A 25,539-nucleotide genomic window follows, 5' to 3' on the forward strand; every position below is an offset into this window, starting at 1 on the left:
TTATTTTTATTTTTTTCTTGGGCATCAGCTATTACATATTTTTTACATTTACAATTTACATTATAGACTACAACATTTTTCAGTTACTCCAGTATGAATTAACTTGTGAATATGGACAATAATCAACATTAACTCTTGCATGTTTAACTTGCATGTTTACTACAGTTGTTGCATATAAGTACATAATTACATATACACTGCTTTTTTTCCACAGTGTGTTCAAACCCTATAGAGCTACAGTTCTGCAGGGTCGAATTGTTTTGCATGACAACAAAAATACATTTGTATTGAATTGCCCAGTCTCAAAGTCTTGTGTGCTTTTCAGGTTCGACTACAGCATGATGATCTGTCTCTGCTGGGCAGAAAGCTGGAACAGTGGCAGGAGGAGGAGTCTGTGATGAGAGGCAGTGTGGAGAAGCACAGAAAGGGGCTGGTAGATGTGCTAAGAGAGGGAGAGCAGGATGCCAGTGGCCTACAGCAGCGCATTAAGGTCTGCACTCACAAAGATGCTGTTAAGTGTGCATTAAAGATTAGCTTATTTAAAATACTAACAGTATTAATAATAAATGAAACATGATAACTACAAAGTATCATTGAAACAGATTAAATGCCAACTTCTATTGAGACAAACATGATTTATGTATGCATGAATCTCCATCTTCTAGGGCCGACAATTATACACTAAAATACCAGAAGTCATAGGATAAGAGTTGGTAAATTTACCAAGTGTTTTTAACTCCCACACCTGTATAAGTTGTGATAGATTCTTTTTTAACCAAGGTTAGGAACTGGCCAGTGTGCTCATGGCAAGGCATTGTGAATTGCCATAGTTCAAGTAAGACCTGATAGTGGGTGTCAGATGGAGGGACATTATATTTCTGAAGGTGTGGAAGCATTTTACCAAACCTCAATCTACAGTGTCACGTTTATATCGTGAGTATGTCATAGAAGGCTAATAATAACACCTACAATGGACAGTGCAGTAGAGCAGTGACTGTGATTGTGACTGGCAGCATCTGGCTTTAATTACCCATTTAACAGACAAGCAACATCAAGATTCAATGTAGGGACCCCATGGGCATATCTTAAAGTCATTGCATTGCTCTTTAGCTTCCATGCTACATTTCAGATGTTATAGCATGGAAAACTAGTTCCTGTAAGGTATATTTCAGGAGCCACAAAGAAAATCAATAAGTCATGATTAAAGGAAGTTATGAATGATGTTTTTATAGAGTGCTTTGATAAAGAGAGAAATACTATATGTTTGTGTGTTTCTGTGTAGGAACTGCGTGAAGATGTGCAAGCCTTGGCTGTGCAGAAGGGAGAGCTGGACTCTCAGCTCTCAGAGAGGAAAAGCCGATTGGATCAGTATAAAAAGGAAGAGCAACAAGATCAAGAGAAAGTGCAGAAAATATGTTCAGTCATCAACAAGCACAAAACAGGTCAAATCAAAGCACTGTCTCTCTTACAAAGTAGTGCAGGGCTGTTAAACCTGTCCAGGTTTTTATTCTAAACAACCAGCAGCATACCTGATTACACTAACTTAAAGCTCCACTAGGTAGGATTGAGATTTTGTGCTCGTGGGCTTCCCCTACAGTTGTAGAGTGTAATAAATGTTTCAGGCCGATTAGTTTCTCTTTCTCGTTTTCTGGCTTTCACAGACATATTCTGTCTGTCTATTCTGCCAGAGTGTCTGTATGTTAGTTTGTAAAGAATGAAATAGTAGTCCTTGTAGAACTGTTAGAACTAAAGGTCGGAAAGCAGGTCGCAGTTCTCGGAAAACTTACAGAGTCTGGTTTGAGCTCAGAGGAGCTCCGGCACAGACACGAGAGCACCGCTATTCCTCTTATTACACCTCAATGCAGTGAGTTTCATTCTGTTATTTTACTCCTTTAAAAAGATCAAAAATCAAGGAAATCCTACTTAGTGGGGCTTTAATCAGTTGTTCAGTTTCCGAACAACTGATGATGGGGATAGTGTCTCTGTTTGGCTGAAACAGATTGAAAACCTGCAGCAACAACAGCAAATTGTTGACCGGTTTGAAAACCCTGTTTTAGTGAAAATAATCATTCATCACTCTTTTCATGCATACTAAGTTTGCGGCCCAAATTTGTGTGTAGATCTTCAGCATGTGTTGGACATGATTCAGCTGGAGAGTTCAGAGCTGGAGAGGGTGAAGGTTGAGCACATAAAGAAAGTGGACCAGCTGGAGAAGAGCCAAGAAAGTCTGTGCCAGGTGAGAACTGTATGGATTTCAGTCATTTTAATGAATGTTAATTTTTTGTTAGTGAAATTTTAGTTTGATTTTTAGGTTGACATGTTGAGGATTAAATATTAATGGGGATGAATGGGAGAAGGATGATACCACATAATAAGCTATAGGACAAAGTGGTATTAATATGATATGTAACCTGTACTTTAGAGCAAAATAAGTTATTAGTTATTTATTTGCACGTCTCATAAATTATATGCTGTATAATGGCACCTATGAATGTGGAATATGGAATATGGGCCCTTCAACTCAGTTGTGTGTCTTAAAGGTGCGTTTGGAGATGCAGGCAGTGCAGCAGGATCTTCAGGAGCAGCAGGAGAGGCAGACAAGGCTCCAGGAGCAGTGCACCCACCTGGAGGCCCGCCGTACACACGCTCAGAGGTCAGAGATCTCAACCTTATTGATAATCCATCTGTTTTCTGTGTGTTATTACTTTTTTTTATTGGTGATACAATTTCATAGTAATAATTACAGATATTAACCACTATTGCAACGTTTTAAGGCTTAAAATAAGCAACACAATTCACTCTATGAACTTTATTGCTGGACTAAAGCACTGATAAACCTAAATGCACATATGAATGGGTATATTTATAGGTGTCTGGAGGCAGCGGAAGAGGGGGCACAGGACGCAGAGGCAGAGCTACTGAAGCTGCAGGTGGATCTGACCAAGCTAAAGCAGGAGCACAGAGACAGCCACTGCCTCCGGGAAGAGGTCATCAGAGATACCACCTCAATTCAGCGACAGCTTGGGGGTACTGATGAGTTAAATCTGAAGTTTTTAATTTAATCTAATCTAATTTACTATAAAATTAATGACCATAATTTTCTTTTTTGCTCCCTCCAGAGAAGTCTGAAAAGTTGAATATGCTAAAAGAGCAGATCACAGACTCGCAACTTCAGCTAGACGAGATCAGAAAGGTGCACTATAATTCATTTATATTATTAGTTACATTATTAAGATTAATAAGGATACATTCATTCATCTTTCTTTTATTTCCTGTGTACAGGAAGTTGAAGATTTTCAGCGGGAGAGGGCTGACTTGGTAAAGCAACAGCGAGAGCAGAAGGCTGAGCTGCAGAACAAGACAGAGAAGATCCAGAGGAGACAGCAGAGAGTAAACAAACTGGAGCAGCAACTTAAGGAGCTGGAGGTGGCCATCGCCAAGAAGGAAGCTCAACTTCAACAACAGGAAGAGGTCAGGTCACTTTCTGTGCTGTGCCATCAAATTATTATCAGCTATAACGTAACAGGAATGTCAAGATTCAAGGATGTAATGCAACACATGTCTAAAAAAGGGCAGAAAGGAAATAGGCCACATGTTAATTCTATTCATAAAAAGTAGCCCAGATTTGATGTTGGTTAGTTGTTTTGTGGCATTGTCTTTCCAGCTTTTGAACATTTTGTAACTTTCTTGTTTAATACAGAATCTGTAGTAATATTATTAATACAAATTAGGATAACAGAAGAAATTGTAACAGAAAGTACAGTGAGTCCAAGAAGTATTTGATCCCTTGTTGATTTTCTTCGTTGGCCCACTAATAAAGACATGATCATTCTATACTTTTAATGGTAGATATATTATAACATGGAGAGACAGAATATTAAAAAGAAAATCCAGTAAATAAATCTAAGGAATATATATTAATTGATTTGTATTTCATGGAGTGAAATAAGTATTTGATCCCTTAGTATTCATTAGCAGTTCTGGCTTTTACAGACCAGTTAGACACTCCCAATCAACTTGTTACCTGACCTGAAGCCACCTGTTCTCACTAATCACTTGTGTGAAAAACACCTGTCCACAGAATCAGACAGATCACACAGATTTCAAGTCTCCAACATGGGTAAAACCAAAGAGCTGTCACAGGACCTCAGAGTCAGAATTGTTGACCTTCACAAAGCTGGAATGGGCTACAAAAAGATTAGTAAGGTGTTGGATGTGAAAGTAACAACTATTGGTGCAATTATCTGAAAGTTTAAAGAGTATAACATGACAATCAACAGACCTCGGCCCGGTGCTCCAAAGAAGATTTCGCCTCGTGGGGTGGCAATGATGCTGAGAACGGTCAGAAATCGTCCTGCAACCACTCGGCAGGAGTTAGAAAATGACCTGAAGGCAGCTGGGACCACAGTTTGCAAGGAAACAATTGGCAACACTTTGCGCAACAATGGATTCACATCCTGCAGTGCCCGAAAGGTACCCCTGCTGAAGAGAGCACATGTGGAGGCGCGCCTCAAGTATGCCAATGATCATTTGAAAGATGAACCAAGTTATTGGGAGAAGGTTTTGTGGTCAGACGAGACCAAAATTGAACTTTTTGGCCTCAACTCCACCCGCCATGTCTGGAGGAAGAAAAATGCTGCCTATGACCCCAAGAACACTGTGCCCACCGTCAAGCATGGAGGTGGAAGCATAATGTTTTGGGGGTGTTTCTCTGCCAAGGGTACAGGGCTACTTCACCGCATCACTGGGAAGATGGATGGAGCCATGTACCGCACAATCCTGAGGGACAACCTCCTCCCCTCTGCCAGGGATCTGAAAATGGGCCGTGGTTGGGTCTTCCAACATGATAACGACCCTAAACATACAGCAAAGGCAACAAAGGATTGGCTCAAGAAAAATCACATTAAGGTCATGGAGTGGCCCAGCCAGTCGCCAGACCTCAATCCGATCGAAAATCTATGGAGGGAGCTGAAGGTCAGAGTTGCCAAGCGACAGCCCACCAACCTTCATGATTTAGAGAGGATCTGCAAAGAAGAGTGGGCCAAAATTCCCCCTGGTGTGTGTGCTAAACTTGTGGTTAACTACAACAAACGTCTCACCGCTGTGCTTGCAAACAAAGGCTTTGCCACTAAGTACTGAGTGTGTTTGGCAAGAGGGATCAAATACTTATTTTCCTCATTGAAATACAAATTAATTAAAATATATTCTTTAAAATTATATTCTGGATTTTTGTCTTGATATTCTGTCTCTCCATGTTAGAATATATCTACCATTAAAAGTGCAGAAGGATAGTGTCTTTATTAGTGGGCAAACAAAGAAAATCAGCAAGGGATCAAATACTTCTTGGACTCACTGTATGTATTATGTATTTTTTTATTAGAATTTATACATTTTTATTCCAATGCTTACTTGTAATTTCTGATATTCATTTTCCTATTGTATTATTTAGTAGTCTTTTAAAAACTACATAGGTAAATTGACAAAATATATATGAAACTATATGAAACTCAACTACACCCAGTTTCCATTATCTAATTTTTATACTAATCTTGCACCTTTGTGACCCATAGAATCACTTTCAAAAGCATAATCAGTTTCAGAACTTTTCTTATAAAAAAATACAAAAGCACAATTTATTTTTCACAAATTTTTATTTAGTTCTGAGATTTCTGCTTAATAAAGGTCTAATTTTACTTGTAGTAAATACCATTTAGATGCATTCTAATGTTCAAGAACCTTGCACCTCTGATTTTTTTGTTTCCAGCTCATGAATTCTCAGCAGCAGCAGAGTTTAGAGCTGGAGGAGCTGCACAGACAGAAGCAGCAGAAGCTTCAGTCTCAGCTGCAGGCACTAGAGGGAGCGCTGGCCCAGCGTGTGGAGAAGATGGAGCAGTATAACACTGCTGTGGAAGATCTGGAGGAGAAGAGGCGGTGTCTACAGGCTGGACAGCAGCACAGTGCTTTGCTGCAGAGTAGAATACAACAGCTGGGTGAGTTTAGGCGACTGTGTGAGGGTCCCTCACTGCTGGATAACAGGTTTTAGTAATAAGCCAGAATTCCCACAGGGTTAAATGACAGAAAAAATAAAATATTTTTTTTTATTATACAACCAGTTGGTAATTGTGACTAACTTGTAGGGGTGGATGATATGGGGATCATACCACATTACTTGATATTGACACAATATTTATCCCAAAAGAGACTCCTAATCACTGTTAGTCATATTCCCTGCCATACTTAGTACAGTGTTTTCAGGTCAAAATGCTGCAGTTCACCAGGTCAGACAGGATAAAATATTCATTACCTTTAAATAATTCAATTAAACTCTTTTTATGAAATGTGCATTTGGTCTGTGGGTAGCACTTTAAAATAAGACTACTTTTTATAAATGGTATACAATTATTTTATTAATGGTTACTAATTTGGTTGTAAATGCCTTAAAAATCATTAATAATCAGTTATAACACATACGTAAAAAGGGCAACAATGACCTTTTGTTTGCCAATAGTGAACCCACAGTTACCTATATTGTTGCCCTTTTTACATATGTCTTATAACTGATTATTAGTAATTAGTTAATTAGTAACCATTAATAATTGTAAACCATTTATAAACCCTTTATAAAGGTATTCTTATTTTAAAGTGGTACCGGTCTGTGTTTTATAACTTGTTATCCACAAAGTAATTAAAGAAGTTTATTGTATGTCGTTATGCTCATTACAATAAAATATGCCTAATAACAATAACTAAATATGCTCACAATATTGCCCACCTCTGCTGATTTTATCTCTCACAGTCTCTCAGTTGTGTGTGTGTGTGTGTTTGTGTAACAGAGGAGGAGCTGGCTGAGAGGGAAGCCAGGCTAAGAGCCAAAACTGAAGAGGTGAGGGATGTCCGGCAGGAGCTGGAGACCTGCCGCTCTGATCTCCGGCACCTTCAGGACACTCTGGACACAGAGAGGACGTGCACAGGGAATCTGCAGCAAGCTGAGAAGGTGCCTTTCCTCTCTTTACTGTAGACTACGTTCTGTAGTTCTGTAGAGATTTGGATGGTGTTTACATATTCCATGACGTTTATTAAGTGAAGATGTATTAAATATTTAATATGCTTTGATCAGGAGCGAGAAAGATTGCAAAGAGAGCTGGTGGTGGTGGATCAGGCAGCTCTAGATAGCCATGAGAGAGCAATTGACCTGCAGCTGGAGCTCAACTCCAAATCCCAGGAGCTGTTTTGCCTCAAAGATAAGGTACCAAAATCAATGTTTCTAGCAGTGTGAAATGATTTATGCGCAAGTGGGCTGACCTAATTGAAAGTCACTGACTTCGGTGGACAGTAGGGAGGCACAGTATGTTATTTTTTTAATGACTATAGGCCTGCACCTAACTGAGAGTATATAATATATATATATATATATATATATATATACAGCTCTGGAAAAAAATGAAGAGACCACTTCAGTTTCTGAATCAGTTTCCCTGATTTTGCTATGTAAAGTTGTATGTTTAAAACTGCAGACAAAAATCTCAAATATTGTCATTTAGAGCATTTATTTGCTGAAAATGAGAAATGGCTGACAACACAAATGGTGCAGACCTCAAATAATGCAAAGAAATCAAGTTTTAAGAGGAATAACCCTGGTTTTTAATCAATTTAATCAGTTTTCATGCATCTTGGCATGTTCTCCTCCACCAGTCTTATACACTGCTTTTGGATTTTTCAGACCTCAAATAATGCAAAGAAAACAATTTTATATTTATAAAGTTTTAAGAGTAATAACCCTGGTTTTTAATGAATTTAATCAGTTTTCATGCATCTTGGCATGTTCTCCTCCACCAGTCTTACACACTGCTTTTGGATAACTTTATGCCACTCCTGGTTTGACAGTTGAGATCATCCATCTTCCTCTTGATTATATTCCAGAGTTTTTAATTTTTTTCAGAGCTGTACATAACAATGATTTGTGTATGTGCATTTTCAGCTATGGTATCAGGAAGAGGGAGGGGCTCATCTGCGAGAGATAAGGGACACAGTCCGCTCTCTAAGGTCGGAGGTCCGAGCAGAATTGGACAACAGTATGAAAGAGTTGGTTCTGCAACCATTAACACCCTCAGATACAGAGAGCCATAAGGAGAACCTGCTTTCTTCTCCACCGACTGTGAGGAAAGCTACGTTCAACCATAACGTATGAGTTCTGTTTTTACATCCTAAATTCTCATCTTAAATATTCTATATATAAATATTCTAATCTTAAATATTCTTGATTATATGTAGGCTGTGTTTACTACTTTTAAACAAATGCAAGGGTGTCCACATCATATATCTCTTATGACTCTGTCTTCAGGATGAACAGTGGCGAGGAGAAGCACTGAGGGAGAGACTGAGGCAGCAAGAAGATCATCTAAAGGTGAAGTTTATCTTCTGGATGAGTTATTTAATCACTGGCTTCTGTAGTCAGTGTGTATGTATTTGAATTGCTCTTACTATTATTAGAGCTTGTTTTAAATGTATTCAAATGTAAAAGCTTTAATTTCTTATTGCAAGTTTCTGCTCTGTCTTCCACTGCAGGCTCAGCTGCGCAGGTCCATGTTCTCCCAGCAGGAGGCTCTGAGTCTGCGCAGGCAGCAGACAGAAGGCAGCATTCAGGGCTTACGCAGACGGGTAGATAAACTTGACCAGCTTTTGGGCAAATCCAGCCACGGTCATCTCCACCTGAGCGACTCTGATATCCACTCTAAATTCAGCTCTGTGAGTAAGAGTGCCATTACAGCCATTTTAAGTCTTTGCTAATAGAATTGGACTGTCTGAAGCCAATAAACAGGAACTTTGGAATTGTCACCATGACTAAAGCTTATACTGTATATAAAATGGACTTGGTGGTGTAAAAGAAGCAAAAACGTCTTTTACTCCCCCTGGTGGCTGGTTGCAATACAACAGGGTAGAAGACTGAGGGAGGGCTTGTTAAAGGGAACTCCGGTGTAAATAGTTTTTTTTTTTTTTTTTGATGTAGTAAAATATGATAAAGAGTACTAACCTTTGTTGAATACCCCCCTCCGTTCTACCACAGCTTTACGAGATCCAATAATTTTGTGCAGTTTCTCCAAACATGCTTTAGAATGGATGATATGGGGCATATTTTGCCCCTGCAGATAAATCGCCTTCTATACCGTTATCCAGGCTCAGGCGGAGACTAGGTTAATCTTTTAAGCTTTTTGTGCACTTTTAAAGTTATTTATGCCTCGTTTTAAATGTCAGAGCTCTCCAGATTCTACCAATGAGGTGTGGAGCTATTTTGAGCCTGGATAAAGGTGTAAAAATCGATTCATCTGCAGGGGCAAAATATGCTTCATATCATCCAGTTTAAAGCATGTTTGGAGTCTGAACTGCTGTGGGAGAGCAGAGGTAGGCTATTTAACAAAGGCTAGGTATGGCATCACATCAAAGTCGAAAGTCGAGGGCTAAAATACAAGTCGGGTACAAAATTACCAGGTGAAATAAATTAATCAGCGTGTTTTTCAAATTTTGCATGTGTAAATTAACTTCTTGTGAGCACAAGTGTGAAACTAGCAAGCAAAAAAAATGTTTTTTTTTTTCGAGCTTTTTTTCTCGCATGCTGAGTGAATTACCTGCGGCAGGGTCAGGGTCAGGGGCCAGGGTCACTCCCCTCAGCGAATGCTATTGGCTGATATCTCCAGGGTTTGTGATGAACCGCCTACCTCCACTAGCCGGAGGAGGATGGGAAAAAAAAGACAGCAGGAGAGTCAGCCAACTGGCTATGCTAACATCCAAACAACCCGCTCTCCGGCTCTGTCTTTTAACATTGATGTGATGCCAAAGATAGTACTCTTTAATATTTTACTACACCCAAATACAGTTTTACACCACAGTTCTCCTTTAATAATCAATATCGCTTTTCATCTCTGCTGCAAATGTTACGGCTCCAGTTTTCCTATAATACTCAAGCACAAACAAGATGGCATTTACTATTTTGCCCCATTTTTTGGCTTTAAAACATCACAGTGGTAGTGTTTGGGGATGTACTTTCTACTTTTATGTACAATCTGTGGTCTCTGTTACAATTATTTTGCAATAAGTCATTAATAAACCCGGTGCTCTAAATACTGAGCCACCCCATATTTTGGCACACTGGGATCAGAGCATAGGGTCAGCCGTGCTGCCTTAAAGGCTTTGGCCAAGAACCCAAAAATAGTAGCTTGGTAGACCTGGGCATCGAACCCATAACTTTGTTAGTGATGATACATTACATTACATTACACTACACTACACTACATTACATTTAGCGGACGCTTTTATCCAAAGCCAGTAACAAATCACGATGTACATTAGTACATCACCAGGACCCAGCTTTCTTACTAGTGGTGTGCCATATCGTATCATGTGCAATAATATCGCCAACAATTTTGAATATCGTGAACAATATTATTCCCTAAAATATCGTGCCATATCCCCCGCCCCTAATTATCACATCAGGGTACTACCGTTCTCATTTCCCATTATATATCTACTAGAGACAGATTATATCTGTCCAGAACCATTTATTTTACTTTAATCCTTGATATATGAAGATATTTGGAGTGCCTTATTAATATTATTAGTATCATGACATTCTGGATCATTAAATTCTGTTAAAATTCTGATCAAATTCTTTTTAGTTTTTAATATCTCAGGGGAGTGCCATATCATATCGTATGCAGTAATAAAATTTAATTTATATTTTGTTGTAGTAGTGTATTTTTGAAATATATATGTATATTTTATTCAGTGTTTTGTCATATCCCCAAGAGTACCATTATCACAAAAATAACATGAAATATTGTGTTATTATTTTCATATATCATGGCTAGTTTTTATTACAGTACTAAGCTACCACTGAGTCTCTTGTGGTGTGGTGGCCATTCAACATTCTGACCTTACTAATGCTCTCGTCACTGAATGCAATCAAATCTCCACAGCAATTCTTAATAAAGCATTTCCTGGACAGTAGAGATAGTTACTGCATCATAAAATTAGTGTATCCTAACTCTTTTTAATAAACTTGTTTTTAGACAAAACGATAAATGAGCATGTGTCCCAATACTTTTGTCAGTATAGTATAGATAGATAAAGCTAGCAGCTTACTAATCACTGTTTAGGGGAACTCCAGACATGAAGGGCCACAGTTCTTACCCCTCAATGCACTTTCACTTCTGCAAATAAGATCAAAAAAGCACAACAGAAGAAGGAAATAAGGCTGTTTTGCTTTACAACACTGAATCCACATAACCCGTTGTTCTGAGCATGTTCAGCAGACGTTTACTGGTTGACAGTCATTAGAACATAAGACAACTTTATGAACTTTAATGGTTTGGTTTGTTTTTCTGTTTCAGTTTGCCACAGAAAACTGGAGGCACCAGAGAACCCGGGAGCGTTCCTATAGTCCTGTTCGGCCAGACCCCACATTCCCAGAGAAAGACTAAACGCGCTTCCTGAGCCAAGTGCACTAAAGCCATTTTTCCTGTACTAAAAGAGAAGAGGTTAAGTGCCTCTCAACCTTGAGTGAAGGAGACTGAAGAGATAGATGTCCATCCAGAGAAAAGTTGAGCCTTTGCACTTTTACATGTGAATGAGAAGAATGAAACTAGAGGGGTGAAAAAAGTATTAGAAATGATATTAACATGACATTTCTATTCTCTCAGGGCCAAAAGGAGAGGCTCATCTCCTCTTTTACAGATTTTACTGTTTGTGACATGTTATACGATTTTCTATTTTAAACAAAGGTTTGTGCCTTAAAACTACATGATACATTGATACTTAAACTGAGTGTTTCCTGTGAATTGTGCATTCAGTATATTATCATACCTTTTTTTGTACTATTTCGTACATAAACCTACTAGCTTGTATCTAAAAATATTTATTATAGCACTTGGAATTTTACACAACACTTTTGCAGTTCTAACTGTGTGCAATAAAATATTTGCCATTTTCTATATAAACAGGACATCCTTTGTATTTTTGTATATACAGTGCCTTATTAAAAAAATCCTCTCTATGGATATTTTTGCATATTTCCCAAAATAATATTTTTTTTCCCAACAAGAATATACACAAAGATTTCTGTAAAATACAGTATATACTGTGAAATAAGTGACTGCATAAATATTAACCCCCTTTTATTCACACACCCACTTTATGTCTACTGTTCCCGTCATAATTAACAGCAGTTTCAATGGTCCTAACATAGAACCCTGTGGGACACTATAGAATATGCTTAAAACCATTGCAAAGGAACTGATTAATAATAAACTTACACTTGTAATGGTTAAAAAAGGGTAAATAATATGCAGAAACCTACATTGCAATATATATTATGTAATATATTAAGTATTACTCTGTATAATTTTTCTTTCACTTTAGTATCAGATTTTTTTTGTAAATTCTTGTAATTGTATTTTAAAATAACATTTTTAAAATATGCAAATAAAAATATTTATATAATTTATTTATAGGTATGGGATATTTTAATGCAACACAGTACAAAGACGTATGATCTGAGACAGTCTACAGCATTGTCTTTATTAACATAATTACAAACAAATGTCACTTACAGAAGACATACCTCAGAGTTTCAGAGCAGGTTATATATACGCCTTTTTAAAGTTGTCACCAAGACAAAAAGAAAAAAAAGCAAGAGAATGGATCAAATAATAATATAAAAGGAATTTTAGTTTACAAAACAACTCCGCACATACTCCTTTACAATCTCATCCAAACACAGAGATGTTCCTGGAGTGTTTCCTTATGACTTTTCACCTTTTTGCCGTTTTTAATCCCCTTCTGATGTCTACCGGTAGAACATTCTGGTGCCTGTCACTTAGATATTATTGGTGTTCTTTTACAAGGAAGAGGCAGTAAGGTACTGGTACTTATACAGTACAAACTCTTCACTGTGAAAAAAGTTATTTATGTAAACTAGAGGAATGCTTCGGAAGGGGCTCAAAAGCCTAAAATTAGTTGTAATTACTTGCGTTCAAACTGTTCAGGCTTAGTGACTATTTTTTGATGATTTAAATTTTTGATTATGTACTGTATTTTACAGACTGAACAGGATTTACAGAAAAAAGGAGGACACGAGAGCAAACATAAATAAGGCAACAGAAGTTATCATTAAAAGAATAATATTCTGATATGCGTAGAATTTACACTGGATCTGAAGAGCACTGAATTTTTTTAGTATAAGAACTAAGAGGAGAATTCCTTCGCTAAGGTAAGATAGTTTTGGATCCTTAAGGCCTGTTCACACAAAGCAGGATTTTTTCAGATGAAAAAAAATGTATGTGATATTTAACATACTAGAATTTTTACTCGAAATCTTTTCTTTCTGCGTTCTGTACACAAGGCTAGAGAGACCATAGCTTTCCCACCACCACTTCTGCTTTTCTGCTCCCTGTACTCTTCTGCTCTCTTTTATTTTTGCCCTCCGCACTAGTGCTCATTAATAGTGGAAGCTAGCTGGCTATAGTTTGCAGTTCTTATGGCACATAAAGCTATTTCTTATCATACAAGCTTTTGTGTTCTGCTAACAGCAAGTTAATCTGTCTTGTCCCCATCTACTATCATGATAAAGGAGCTCTGATTGGTCAACTCGAGGCTCCCAACACTGGGAGGGTCAGGACAAGTGCATACCTTCTCCAATACATGTGAAATCAGCCACTGCCACCAATTTAGCATCACTAGGCGGCCAACACACTTGGAGGAAAGTGTCGGGTCCCCAGCTCTGATACGTCAGCCAACAGACATGGGCATGAGCTAACCAGCATCACAATGGGAGTGATGTGAGGAGAGAGCGCTATCTATCCACCTAGAGAGTGGATAGATAGATGGCCAATTACGCTCTCTCTGACTCTGGCTGCTGAAGGCAACAAGACATTGCATTGAACCACTTGCAGCCACTGGTTAGCCTGATTCGAATGCATAAGTAAAACGCAGAAAAGCGCATTTTCTGAAATTCAGAATACACGACTCAAATACATGTTTGTATGTATATTTGTATCTGTAAAAATCAATACTAGGTGTGAATAGGCCTTTACACAACTGATGCTTTAATTTAATTAGGGGTAAGCTAAACATTTCATTCTGAACCATCCAGGGTGACTAACAGACTTAAGACTAATAATAAGATAATAAAAGAGCTGTTGAAAACCAACTACAAAGTGCAAAAAACGTTCTTATGGACTCCAAATGTGTGTCCTTTTCTTCTTTCGTTCAATATATTACTATCATCATGACTGTTCTACATCTTAAAACAACATCTTGCATCTGAAGCAACCAAAAGAACAGCTGATTTCTGTAGCTTTTTACAATGGACTTCCATTTGGTTTAACAATATTCATCTTGTATAGTAGTTGTAGTATATTTATAATGTCTTGAGTAGGTACAAACAGGGATAAATATGTGGTGATTTGTTACTTGTGACACTGCATAAATCCTAATTAAAACAATACAATATCAATTAAGATTTTTTTTTTCTCCTTTGAACAAAATGTACAAGAACAGGTCATCATGCATCTCCTCTCAAGCACATTCTAAAATCGGATTCCGCCTAAACGTGGCATCTCGCGTTCGTTTCCGAACGAGAAGACGTATATCAAAGTTTTCATCTCTTTAAATAATTAAGTATTCCAACAGCTGCTGTACACGAGATGTTTCATTTACAGTTTTGCACATCACTCTGCTTATTGATAAACTTAAATCATTCTCTTCTGTTTGTTTTCCTTACTCTTTTTCAGTTTATCAACCTTCTAGATTAGTGTTCCATGGAGGAGACTTCCTCTAGTGAGTGCTCACAGGGTGCACAGGGACGTGTGTGCAATGAACAGGCAAAATGAGTGAGGGAGAGGGAAGAGAAAAGAGGGAGGAGAGGAGGAAAGGTGAAGGTGAAGATTCTTCTCCGTCGTTCTGAACCACCCAGCCTGAACACACTACTCTCCAATACCTTCCTATCACACAGGCCGGCTGATCAGAATGAAAGAAGACAAAGAGAAAGAGAGCTGCAGAGAGAGAAAGAGGCAGAGGGGTGGATCTGGATGGTATGGTAAATATGGAAAGGAACAGAGATAGAGAGACAGATAGAGAGAGAGAGAGAAAAGGAAGTCTTCATGGTCATTAACAGCTGCAGCCCTCCTTCTGAGGCTGTGCGTCGCTGGACAGTCGGCCACCCTGCGGAGCGGTGGGCTTGTGCTGGACCCCTGACTCTGCTGCGTTCAGGTCCAGGCTACCATCCTGAATGTTCTGGTAGATCTTCTTGGCAGCCTCCAGGAAAGCATCTTCCACATTTTCACCTCTGTGTTCAAAAGACAGCAACATTTATTCAGCTTTACTGAAGAATAGACAAGTCTGTTCACTTCAGAGCACTGCTGTATAGTTATAATGATAAACGGCAGGTTTAAGTTCATTTTTTTCATGCTCTACTAGCATAAATAAAAAAAAAATTAAAAATCTCTATCTGTTTTTGTTTAGACTTCCCAAATATCGTCAACCAGTAAACTGATTGGCTATTTTTGTTAAAAGGCAGAATTTGTTTTCAAACAAATGCTATATTTCTCCTGATTAATAAAGCTTAATAAAGATCTATAATGATGTCACAACCCTGTTAAGGGTGTGCCATATCCTATCATACGCAATAATATCTGCAACATTTTTGAATATCGTGAATGATATTATACCCTGAAATATCGTGCCATATCACCCACCCCTTATTATCACATCAGGGTACTACTTTTATGCTGTTTTCAGCAAAAGAAAAATTTACACTGTTCTCATTTCCCAATATATATATCTACTAGAGGCTATCTACTAGAGATTATATCTGTCCAGTATCATTTATTTCTTTAATCCTGGATATATGGAGATATATGGAGTGCATTATTTAGTATCATGACATCCTGGATCATTGACTTCTGTTACAAATCTGATAAAATTCTTGTACTTTTAGAGGTGTGCCTTAAATCATATCTTATGCAATAGTAAAATTTAATTTGTCTCATATCACCAAGAGTATCATTATTGTGAAAATACCATGAAATATATTAACAGTATTTTAATATTGTGATTAGATATAATATCACCCACCCCTAAACCCTGTAACTTTGTTAAGTACAGTTTTACTGTTTGTTTTTTATACAATACATAAATAGAGCAACAGTAGAAGAAATTAACTTACGTTTTTGCACTTGCCTCAAGGAACAACAGGCCTGTTATAAAATATGAGAGAGACAAATAAGTTAAAGCAAAAATGTGCTCACTGTAAAAACATAAATAATACAGTGCCAAATGTAAAGATGGACAAAGAGCAAAAAGCTTTCATACTGAACAGTTTCGGCCCTTGAAAATACAACAACAGAGAGCAACAATTCTAAATTTAATAATGTAGGCTAATGATGATGAATGTCACTATTGCACTAATAAGTCATGAGCTGACAGCACATACACACCCAGTAGGGAGAGATGCTACGTATATGAGAATCTGCTGTAAAAAAAAGAAAGAAAAAAAAGGAAAGAAACTAACTGAACACTTAATTTCCAATAATCTACTGGAATAATAATTCAGGTCATTTTGCCATGAGCATAGTGGCCAGTCTTCAGCATCTTATACGGGTGTGGGTGTTCCCATGCCAACACTTATTGATTAATTTACGCACTCCTTTTTTGACCTTTGGCATTCCTGTATAATAATTATGTTAAAATATTGTTGTGTTCATTATTCTACGTCTATAGAATGGTCATGCATTTCTGTGAGTTTAGTCATTTTCCCTTAAAAATAATTTTATGTAACCTTAAAGAAATAGTGAAAAGGAGTAATATTGTATTTCGTATTTGATTTTTTTCTTACCATTCTCCTCAGCAAACTGTTTGGCCTCCTCGTAGGTCACATCTCGCTGGGCTTCGAGGTCTGCTTTGTTACCAATAAGAATAATCACCTGCGGAAAGAATGTATATATTTATTCAGCACTACATATTAAATGTGCATGAAATATTGAGGCAGAGGACAGCCATCCCCACAACACATTTAATTGTACAGCACTTAATACATTTAGCCCCTATATCAGGAATATGGTTAGCAGGTGGTGCAGAACAGTGAGTAGCATTGTTGCTTTCTACAAGCAGGGTATCTGCAGGAGGAATGGAGGAATTAAATTTAAGATTTTAAGACTTTCTAATGCCACTCAAAGACACAATTCAGATATAAATAAAATAATAAAATGGCAAAAAGCACACAAAACGTCAATGTAATTAATCCACCCAATAAGTAAACATTTCACCATCTGAGCTCATATTTGCAAAATCATGGCTCAAATAAACTTGTTTGTTTCTAATCATCAATTTTGTCAAAGGGACTATGAATGACAAAGGTAATCCTTACAATTTTATAAAAAAGAAGCCAGGCCTATCAAACAAGAACTCTCACTTGTTCAACCACTGCATGTACAGCATGAATAACTCAATTTAGTCTAGTCTATTGTTAACAGTAAGTTACTGTTAATTATGTTAGTAAGTTAATTGTGAAATGCGATGCATAAAAATAATACCAAATTTGTTTTTAACTCTCTGTGGCATTTTTCTTTTTTTACAATTTGGGAGATGGATTTTTTTTAGATAAATTAAGGGTTTATTTTCAACATAATTGAATTTAATCATTTTTAATGATCTGTGGATACCCTGTACAAGACAGATTTTGGATTATGTTCAGTAGTACCTAGATAATCATACCATGCTTTATTAATAATAATTATAATAGAGACTGGGTAAGAACTAGAGAAACACACAAACAATTTTTGGGCCAAAACCACCAGATACCAAAAATATGTTTTTTTACAGGTGTATATCAGGTATGTCACTTTATTCACTTTTAAATCAATTTAGTAGCCTAAAGGTTCATGTATTTTGTCAATATTAATATTAATGCAAATTATTTGTCAATAACAAATGGTGTAAATATAAATGAATAGACTTACTGTATTAGGGTTGGTAAGATTCCTTGCATCAGTCAGCCAGCTGCTGAGGTGGTTGTATGTGCTTCGCCTGCAGAGTAGAACCATCAGGTATCAGATTTAGCATTAGAAAAAGTGGTATTACATGAATACAGGAATATTACAATATGACTGTTGGGCCTTATACATGAACAGTGCATATTGGCTAAAGATCAAAGAAGCTGTTATAAAATATAGAAGCAAAGACTAAAGCAACATGATTTATCATTACACAGAAATAAATAAAATTTGAACCAGAAGTAGCCCGGTGTTGCCTACTTTTCGACAAAAATAGGTATTGCAATTAATAGAATAAATCTAGATTTAAAATCTGTCAAATATTGATATTCCAAATTATAAAATGTTCCACTCCAAAAAAAAATATATTTATAAATAAATAAATAAATAAATAATTAATTATTATAATTATATATCCAGCCTTCATGCTCACATCAGACTTCAAAACAACTGAATGATATCCCTGCATGAAGCTGAGAGGAGCTCAGTGTTACCTGGTGATGTCATACACCATGAGTGCACCAGCGGCTCCTCTGTAGTAGCTGCGAGTGACCGCGCGGAACCGCTCCTGACCCGCCGTGTCCCAAATCTGCAGCTTCACCTTCTGACCGCTCACCTCAATTATCCGCGTGCCGAACTCCACCCCAATCGTGTGAGGGCAGTCCGCCATAACTGAGTCAGGAAATAAAGAGAGGTGGTGCTTAATGAGGGGCAGAAATGTTCCTGATACATAACAATACTGTGTTTAGTTTTAATAGGCTTTAGGGGCGAGCAATATAATATGGCCCTAAAATAATATCACAATATTTTGTGGTATTTTCATGATAACGAAACTCTTGGCGATATAAAAAAAGAAATACATAAAAAAATATATATTTCAAGAATACACTACTGCAACAAAATTAAAATTTTATTTTATTATTTAATTATTATATACATTTTGTTGCATACATATTGCACACCCCTAACTGAGACTTAAAAGAAATACTAGAATTTTATCAGATTTGTAATAGAAGTCAATGCTCCAAAATGTCCTGATACTAATAATATTAATAATGCACTCCAAATATCTCCATATATCCAGGGTTAAAGTAAAATAAATGATACTGGACAGATATAATCTGTCTCTAATAGATATATCATCGGAAATGAGAACAGTGTGAATTTTTTGCTAAAAATACCACCAAAAAAAAAGTGGTACCCTAATGTGATAATTAGGGATGGGTGATATCGCACGATATTTCAGAGTATAATATTGTTCACAATAGGGTTGCAGCGGTAACCGGTTTCACGGTATACCGTGGTATTAAAATGCACGGTTATCATACCGTGTGTGTTTGCTTATTACCGGTAAAACGCAAGCCAGCGGTGAAACTCACCCGCGCATGCGCAACTCTGCTCCGCTTCAGCTACTCAGCACACAGCGGTGAGAACGGCAGAAAGTGCTAGACTAGAGCTTCATTAACAATTATTATTGTTAATGAAAACGAACCAAATAACGAAAACTGAAAGTGAAACTTAACTAACTTATTTATAAGCGCTGTTTTCAGTCCCGCAGTTCTACAGCGGGAGGTGTTGTGCTGATTCTGTCCGCGAAGCGGGAGTCGGATTGAGCAGGGAGTCGGATTCGGCACAACAGCGGCAGCACCTCGCGGTCCGCGGTGTTAGTTGTAAGCGCTCGCGCTAGCCGCAAAATACGACAGAAAACACTGAGAAACTGCAGAATTATGTATTGGACTAAAATGAGCACGAGGAGATAAAAGAGAACCTTTACCTGTGAGTAGCTCACATCAGAACACGCAAATCTCTCTCTCTCTCTGTCTCTCTCTCTCTGTGTCTCTCTCTCTCGCACGTGAACTTCTCCGCACTGTGTTTAGCTGTTCTTAAAAATCATTTTAATTAAATAATAGTTCTATGCTTCTATGTTAGTGTTAATTAACATAATTCTGATCATATTTCGCTCATTCAAACAGCCTGAAAACAGACTTGTAATCTTGTAATCAACAAGCTTGTAATCAATGTGGCCGTAAAGTCACAGCTAAAGGAGGAAATACATCAAACCTGTTCTCCCATCTTCGAAAACACCACCCCGCTGTGCAGCGGAAAGTATGTGTTCAGTTTATAATTTTAATCTGAACATAAATAAAACCTCTTTGTAGTCGTGCACAACCCATGCGGTAAGCGCCCGCAAAAGCGCTGAGTTATCCGAAATTTGGGCACGCAGGTACAGGCGTGAAGTGCGTGCTACGATGGATTCACGTGTCCGTGTAAAGGTGCTCGCCGGACTGGATGTGAAAGACGCCATTCATTTACATGCGTTTATTTTCAAATTCTGACGTGCCTGTTTTTCATATGTTGAAGGTTTTAAGGTATAAAAGCCTTAAAATAGAAATCTCTATTGTGAGGATCATGTCAGAAATAAATCCCCTCTTTCTGCAGTATCTGGTTATATACCAACTTTTTTATATATATACACTCTTAATGCCCTTAAGAGTAGTGGAAAAACATGGTTTCCTTCACCTGATGTTGTAGTTTCTACAATAAATAGTTAATTGAACAAAAAACCTTTGTTGTAATTTCTTTAAGGGTCAGTTTAATAATATATGTAACAAACTGTGATACCGTGATAACCGTGATACTGCGGTATTTTCCGAGACGGTTATCATACCGTGAAAATCTCATACCGTTGCAACCCTAGTTCACAATATTCAGAATTTTGGCAAAATTGTTGCATATCATACAATATGGTGAACCCCTATTCGATCAATTAGAACTGACAAACTACAATAGCACTTCTAAATAAAACTAAACTAAACTAAAATAAATACAAAATAACACAATAAAATAAACACAAAATAACTGTTATACAACAAATCTGGTTTAACTTTACACACAATGCGATGCAATTTAACCCAATAAATATTGATCATTTATGCTCTCTTCTAATGAAAATACATGCAGTTTGTTTAGAGTTTTTGAAGTACTGAAGATATCATACCAATAAACTAGTCATACTGCCATCTCTAAGCTCTAAACCTCCTTTTGGGCTCCTTTAGGCCCTGCTAAAAGTTTAACTTTTTGACGTGAATTTTTATGTCCTCTATCGCTTATTTTCCTCATCATTTGGATCAGGATTAACAATCTGTAGGGTTTAAAGCTGATAAGTATCCAATAAGAATCCTGATCTATGTTGTGACTATGTCGTAACAGTCCAGGGTATTTTGCCATTAGTGTTACGTGATCTGTAACTGACTTCCTATCTGCAGTGTGTCGTTTCCAAGCTCGTATAAGAATACTTACATTTCTTTTCTGTGAACTGGTGAAGTAAACACGACTTCCCAACCCCCATATCACCTTCAAACATAATAAAAGTCTCAGTCAGTGCCTGAAAGAATAAAACTGCAAAATCTGCATATGGACATGTGTTGAAAGATGGCCACTTACCAATAATGATGTATTTGAAAATATAGGAGTAGTTATACGGTGCAGTCGTCATTTTGGTGCTGGGAGAGAAAAAGACAAAAACAAGGTTCTGAATACTTTTGTATCAAGGTATAGATTTAAAAAAATGATTTAATCTTAATTTAATAATTATTTCCCTCTAAACTGGGAGAATAATTAATCAAATCATGAGAATGTGTTTTAAGACTGATGAAGCAATTTAATACATAAAGGAATAGATTTATTTTTACAAAACATGAAATTATCAAAAGTGAGAGTACACTGACTAAACTTTTTTATAAAGTCAAAAAACAAGACGTTAAATTAAGAACTGTACTGTAAAATCGAGCAAATATTTATCTATCAAACTGAGGAAATGAGTGACTATACTGAGAAAACAAAAAGTGAAAATGCAGAGAAAACAGTTGAAATTACTATCTAAGACTGAGGGAACAATTTATCAAACTGAGAACAGATTATGTAAAATTACGAAACAAAAGAAATAATTGAATAAAATGAGGAGACAATGTATTAAATTAAGGAACAGATTGTTAAATTGGGGGAATGATTTAATAAACTGAGGACACAATGTAATAAAATAGGGAATGGATTGTTAAATTGAGGGAATGGTTTATTAAACTAAGAAAGCAATGCACTAAAATAGGGAACAGATTGTTAAATTGAGGGAATAATTTATTAAACTGAGGGAAAGGTTTGTCTAACTGAGGAAATGATTAATTACAATCAGGAATGGATTGTTAAATTGAGAAAATTGTTTAATAAACTGAGGTAAAGGTTAATCTAGCCTAGGAAACAATGTATTAAATAGAAGGCAGATCGTTAAATTTTAAAACATGGTTTCCTCAGTTTATTATTAATATCCCCAATATTAATAATAAACTGAGAAAAACATTTTTTTAAATAGGGAACGGATTGTTAACTTGAGGAAATGATTGAGGGAATGATTTATTAAATTAGGGAACGGGTTGTCAAATTTGGGGAATTATTTAATAAACTGAGGACACAATGTAATAAAATAGGGAACGGACTGTTAAATTGGAGGAATGGTTTATTTAACTAAGGAAACAATGCATTAAAATAGGAAACAGATTGTTAAATTGAGGAAATTATTTAATAAACTAAGGGGAAAGGTTAGTTTAGCCTAGGAAACAGTGTATTAAAATAGGGAACGGATTGTTAAATTGAGGAAATGATTGAGGGAATTATTTATTAAATTAAGGAACGGATTGTTAAATTGGGATAATGGTTTAATAAACTGAGGGAAGTGTTCGTTTATAAAATAAAAGAAGGGACTGTAAAATCAGGAAAAACAGCAACATTAACCTTGCCGCGTTTAGAGGGATCTGTACAGAAATCAGAATCCTGATTATGAATATAAACTGGACTGCATTTGCGGCTAAAACCAGCAATACTGCACCCCAGCGTTATCCAGCTGAGCAGTGCCGGGGCATCAACCGGGCCAGCGTTAAGAGCCTCTCCAACAGACAGAAAACGGAGAAAACGAGAAATTCTGACTGAGCTTCTGTAAGATTCTGAGATTCTGCAGGGTCTAACTGGAGATATTTAGCTAAAGCTCGGTTAGCTTCACCAGCTAACGAGGGCTAACCTAGCTGAGATAGCTAGTTGGCATGTTGACAGGAGGACAAAACACTGCATTAGCTAATTAATCACATACCCAGAAAACAATAAAACACTTTCGCTAGCTAGCTACGTTCAACTACAGCTTATAAGCTACATGTAAACAGCTATGTTAGCACAGCAAGCTAACGCTACTGAGCCCGGTTAGCCTGATTTACCATAGAGCCAAACTAGCAAGCTAGCTAGCTAACGAACCTAGCAGTACCAGAGAGTCTCTATACAGGAGAGTCTCCACTTCAGAATTACTTCCTGGTTTGTTTGCTACACCACCGCAAGAGGGCGCTCATGAGGAAAGCCCAAAACAAACAGGTTCATATGGACAGGGTTCACACAGTGTTTAACCAAGAAATGTCCATAATTTATTAAGGCAAATGTTCATGACAATACGATTGTTAGAACATCAGTGCAGATATGAACAATAAAATAAACTAAAACTATGAACGGAATTGATCACAGGAGGCCTAAAATGATATATAAAATGTTATAAAAAAAACATTTATTTAAGCATTGTTGACACACAATCTTCAAATAATAAAGTGCGTGTCAAATCTCGAGAGCTCTATTGTGTAGGGCTAAATTAATTACTGAACAAACTTTAAACTGGTTTATTCTTAGCTCAAACGGCAAATGAGCAATATCTTGAGTTTATAAACGTTTTTTTTATACTGAAAATGTATCAATTTCTTCAAATACATAATTTTCTATACATTCATGAGGCTACAGCAAAAGTGCCTCATGCAATCCTCTCATACTTTCATGTTGAAATTCATGTAGTTGCTGCTACTTCTACTTTCTGTACTTGTCTTATTTATATTCTTTTTGCCCATTTGTCTACTTTGTTATTTATTTTATGTTTATTCTTCATTTAACTTTTTTTTTTTTTATTTCTAGATAATAATGGCTCATTTAGGTGGAACTAGACCTTGAGAATTGACGATTTTGTTCCATCGCATGTAACCTACCAAATATGATGTGAATGATAATAATGTGTCCAACTCCAGTTTTAATAAGCATTTTATAATTAGTGTTCTTTGGTTAGCAGAGATGCTAGCGAATCGGTTTAACAAAAATCATATGCTGTAGAAACATTAAAACTTTTTGCAAATTTTCTTTGCATTTTAACCAAAACATTTGCTCCAGTTTTATATACTAAACAAACACCCTAGGCACGTGATTAATTAGTATTTTTATTTTGTTTTTTAGCCGTTTAGCTCCATTCACAACCATTCATTACGCTCTCATTCGCGGGCTCCCCCTAGCGGATCAAAGTCATTCTCTCACACGCGAAGTGGGCAGGCTCGCCTTAAACCAGCTGTGGCAGTACCTTTAGCTCAGTGTTAGAGGCGAACAAGGGCCGTAAAGAGAGCTGGATACGATAGACAGACACTCTATACATGTTAATAGAGCACGATAACAACATGATTAACTCAAATAACCTTAAATAATCAGTACAGCTAGTTTTTATTTTCCCAGTTCCTCTCAAGGGCCAGCCCGGGATCAGCCTAGCCTACCCCAAACCAGCCAACCACACAGATGCCAAGCTAACCTAACCTAGCTAGTTAAAGCAGCTATCAGCAGCACGCAGCCTGCACCTACCTGCGTTTAAATAGCTGTGGGTCGTTGTAAGTAAATGTATATATAAATAAAAAAGCCTAAAGATGATTAACTCACCTAAAATATTAATATCGAGCCGGCTCTTCGAGATCAGGGCAGGTTCGCACGGATGGCGGACACTTTCTTCCTACAAGGCTTCTATCAAAACAGTGATCCGGGCGCCCCCTACCGGACACCCAGCGATCCACAATGGAAAACACTGGTGTAGTAAATGGATCTTTTAGGCTGCGTTCCAAAGGCACGATACGCAGCCTACTTAGGCTTGATTATGAGGCAGGAAGTGAGGCACCCAACCTAAAACATGATCCAACATAAATCAGTGTTAAAGTTGAACTAGTAATAATATAGCTTAGTTTTCTGTTTGTATTGGGTGGTGAAAATGTTAGCTAATAGCCACTGTTCCACTATATATAGTCTCTACACTGCCCTCTGTGCGGGAGACAGCATGGGCAGCCAGCAAGGGATCAGTTAGTCAGCTGAACTAAATTACTTCCAATTTGGGACACAGCCTTGACATACATTACGCAGTACGTATGTAGATATATTTACGACTACGCCTTTACGCCGTACCCTCCCTTAAATGATATAGTTTTTTTTATTTTTTATTTTTATAGAATCTATGGCTGAAACAATATAAATATAAATATAAATTATAAGCTTTTTCGCGAGGGAATGTATACATATATCTTATGTAATGAAACATAAAAATTAAAAGGAAAAAAATAAGATCGAATATAACAAAAAACGTGACAAAAAAACAAAACGAATCATTTAACATATAAAA

At 37.0% G+C, this 25,539-nt stretch overlaps 2 protein-coding genes across 2 annotated transcripts in view; one reads left to right on the top strand and one right to left on the bottom strand.

Annotated features, from left to right (window-relative positions):
* Window positions 1–12,686, top strand: part of cntrl (centriolin) — a 34,926-nt gene extending 22,240 nt beyond the window's left edge. The window contains exons 31-44 of the mRNA XM_049470287.1: window positions 326–490; window positions 1,283–1,442; window positions 2,121–2,236; window positions 2,541–2,653; window positions 2,870–3,027; window positions 3,120–3,193; window positions 3,283–3,471; window positions 5,765–5,990; window positions 6,834–6,994; window positions 7,118–7,246; window positions 7,979–8,182; window positions 8,342–8,404; window positions 8,566–8,745; window positions 11,385–12,686. Coding sequence (XP_049326244.1) covers window positions 326–490; window positions 1,283–1,442; window positions 2,121–2,236; window positions 2,541–2,653; window positions 2,870–3,027; window positions 3,120–3,193; window positions 3,283–3,471; window positions 5,765–5,990; window positions 6,834–6,994; window positions 7,118–7,246; window positions 7,979–8,182; window positions 8,342–8,404; window positions 8,566–8,745; window positions 11,385–11,474 — 2,028 coding nt within the window. The 3' untranslated portion in view covers window positions 11,475–12,686. The remainder of the gene's footprint in view (window positions 1–325; window positions 491–1,282; window positions 1,443–2,120; window positions 2,237–2,540; window positions 2,654–2,869; window positions 3,028–3,119; window positions 3,194–3,282; window positions 3,472–5,764; window positions 5,991–6,833; window positions 6,995–7,117; window positions 7,247–7,978; window positions 8,183–8,341; window positions 8,405–8,565; window positions 8,746–11,384) is intronic.
* On the bottom strand, window positions 12,557–24,964 carry rab14 (RAB14, member RAS oncogene family). The gene is made up of 8 exons (XM_007239911.4): window positions 24,813–24,964; window positions 21,486–21,544; window positions 21,342–21,395; window positions 18,536–18,713; window positions 18,009–18,075; window positions 16,886–16,973; window positions 16,217–16,247; window positions 12,557–15,337 (listed from the first exon to the last, which is right to left on the bottom strand). The coding sequence occupies exons 2-8, from the start codon at window positions 21,535–21,537 to the stop codon at window positions 15,160–15,162; spliced, it is 648 nt and encodes a 215-aa protein (XP_007239973.1). The 5' UTR covers window positions 21,538–21,544; window positions 24,813–24,964; the 3' UTR covers window positions 12,557–15,159.
* Window positions 24,965–25,539: the final 575 nt, after the last annotated feature.

Source organism: Astyanax mexicanus, chromosome 22 (assembly GCF_023375975.1).
Source record: "Astyanax mexicanus isolate ESR-SI-001 chromosome 22, AstMex3_surface, whole genome shotgun sequence".
Taxonomy (NCBI): domain Eukaryota; kingdom Metazoa; phylum Chordata; class Actinopteri; order Characiformes; family Acestrorhamphidae; genus Astyanax; species Astyanax mexicanus.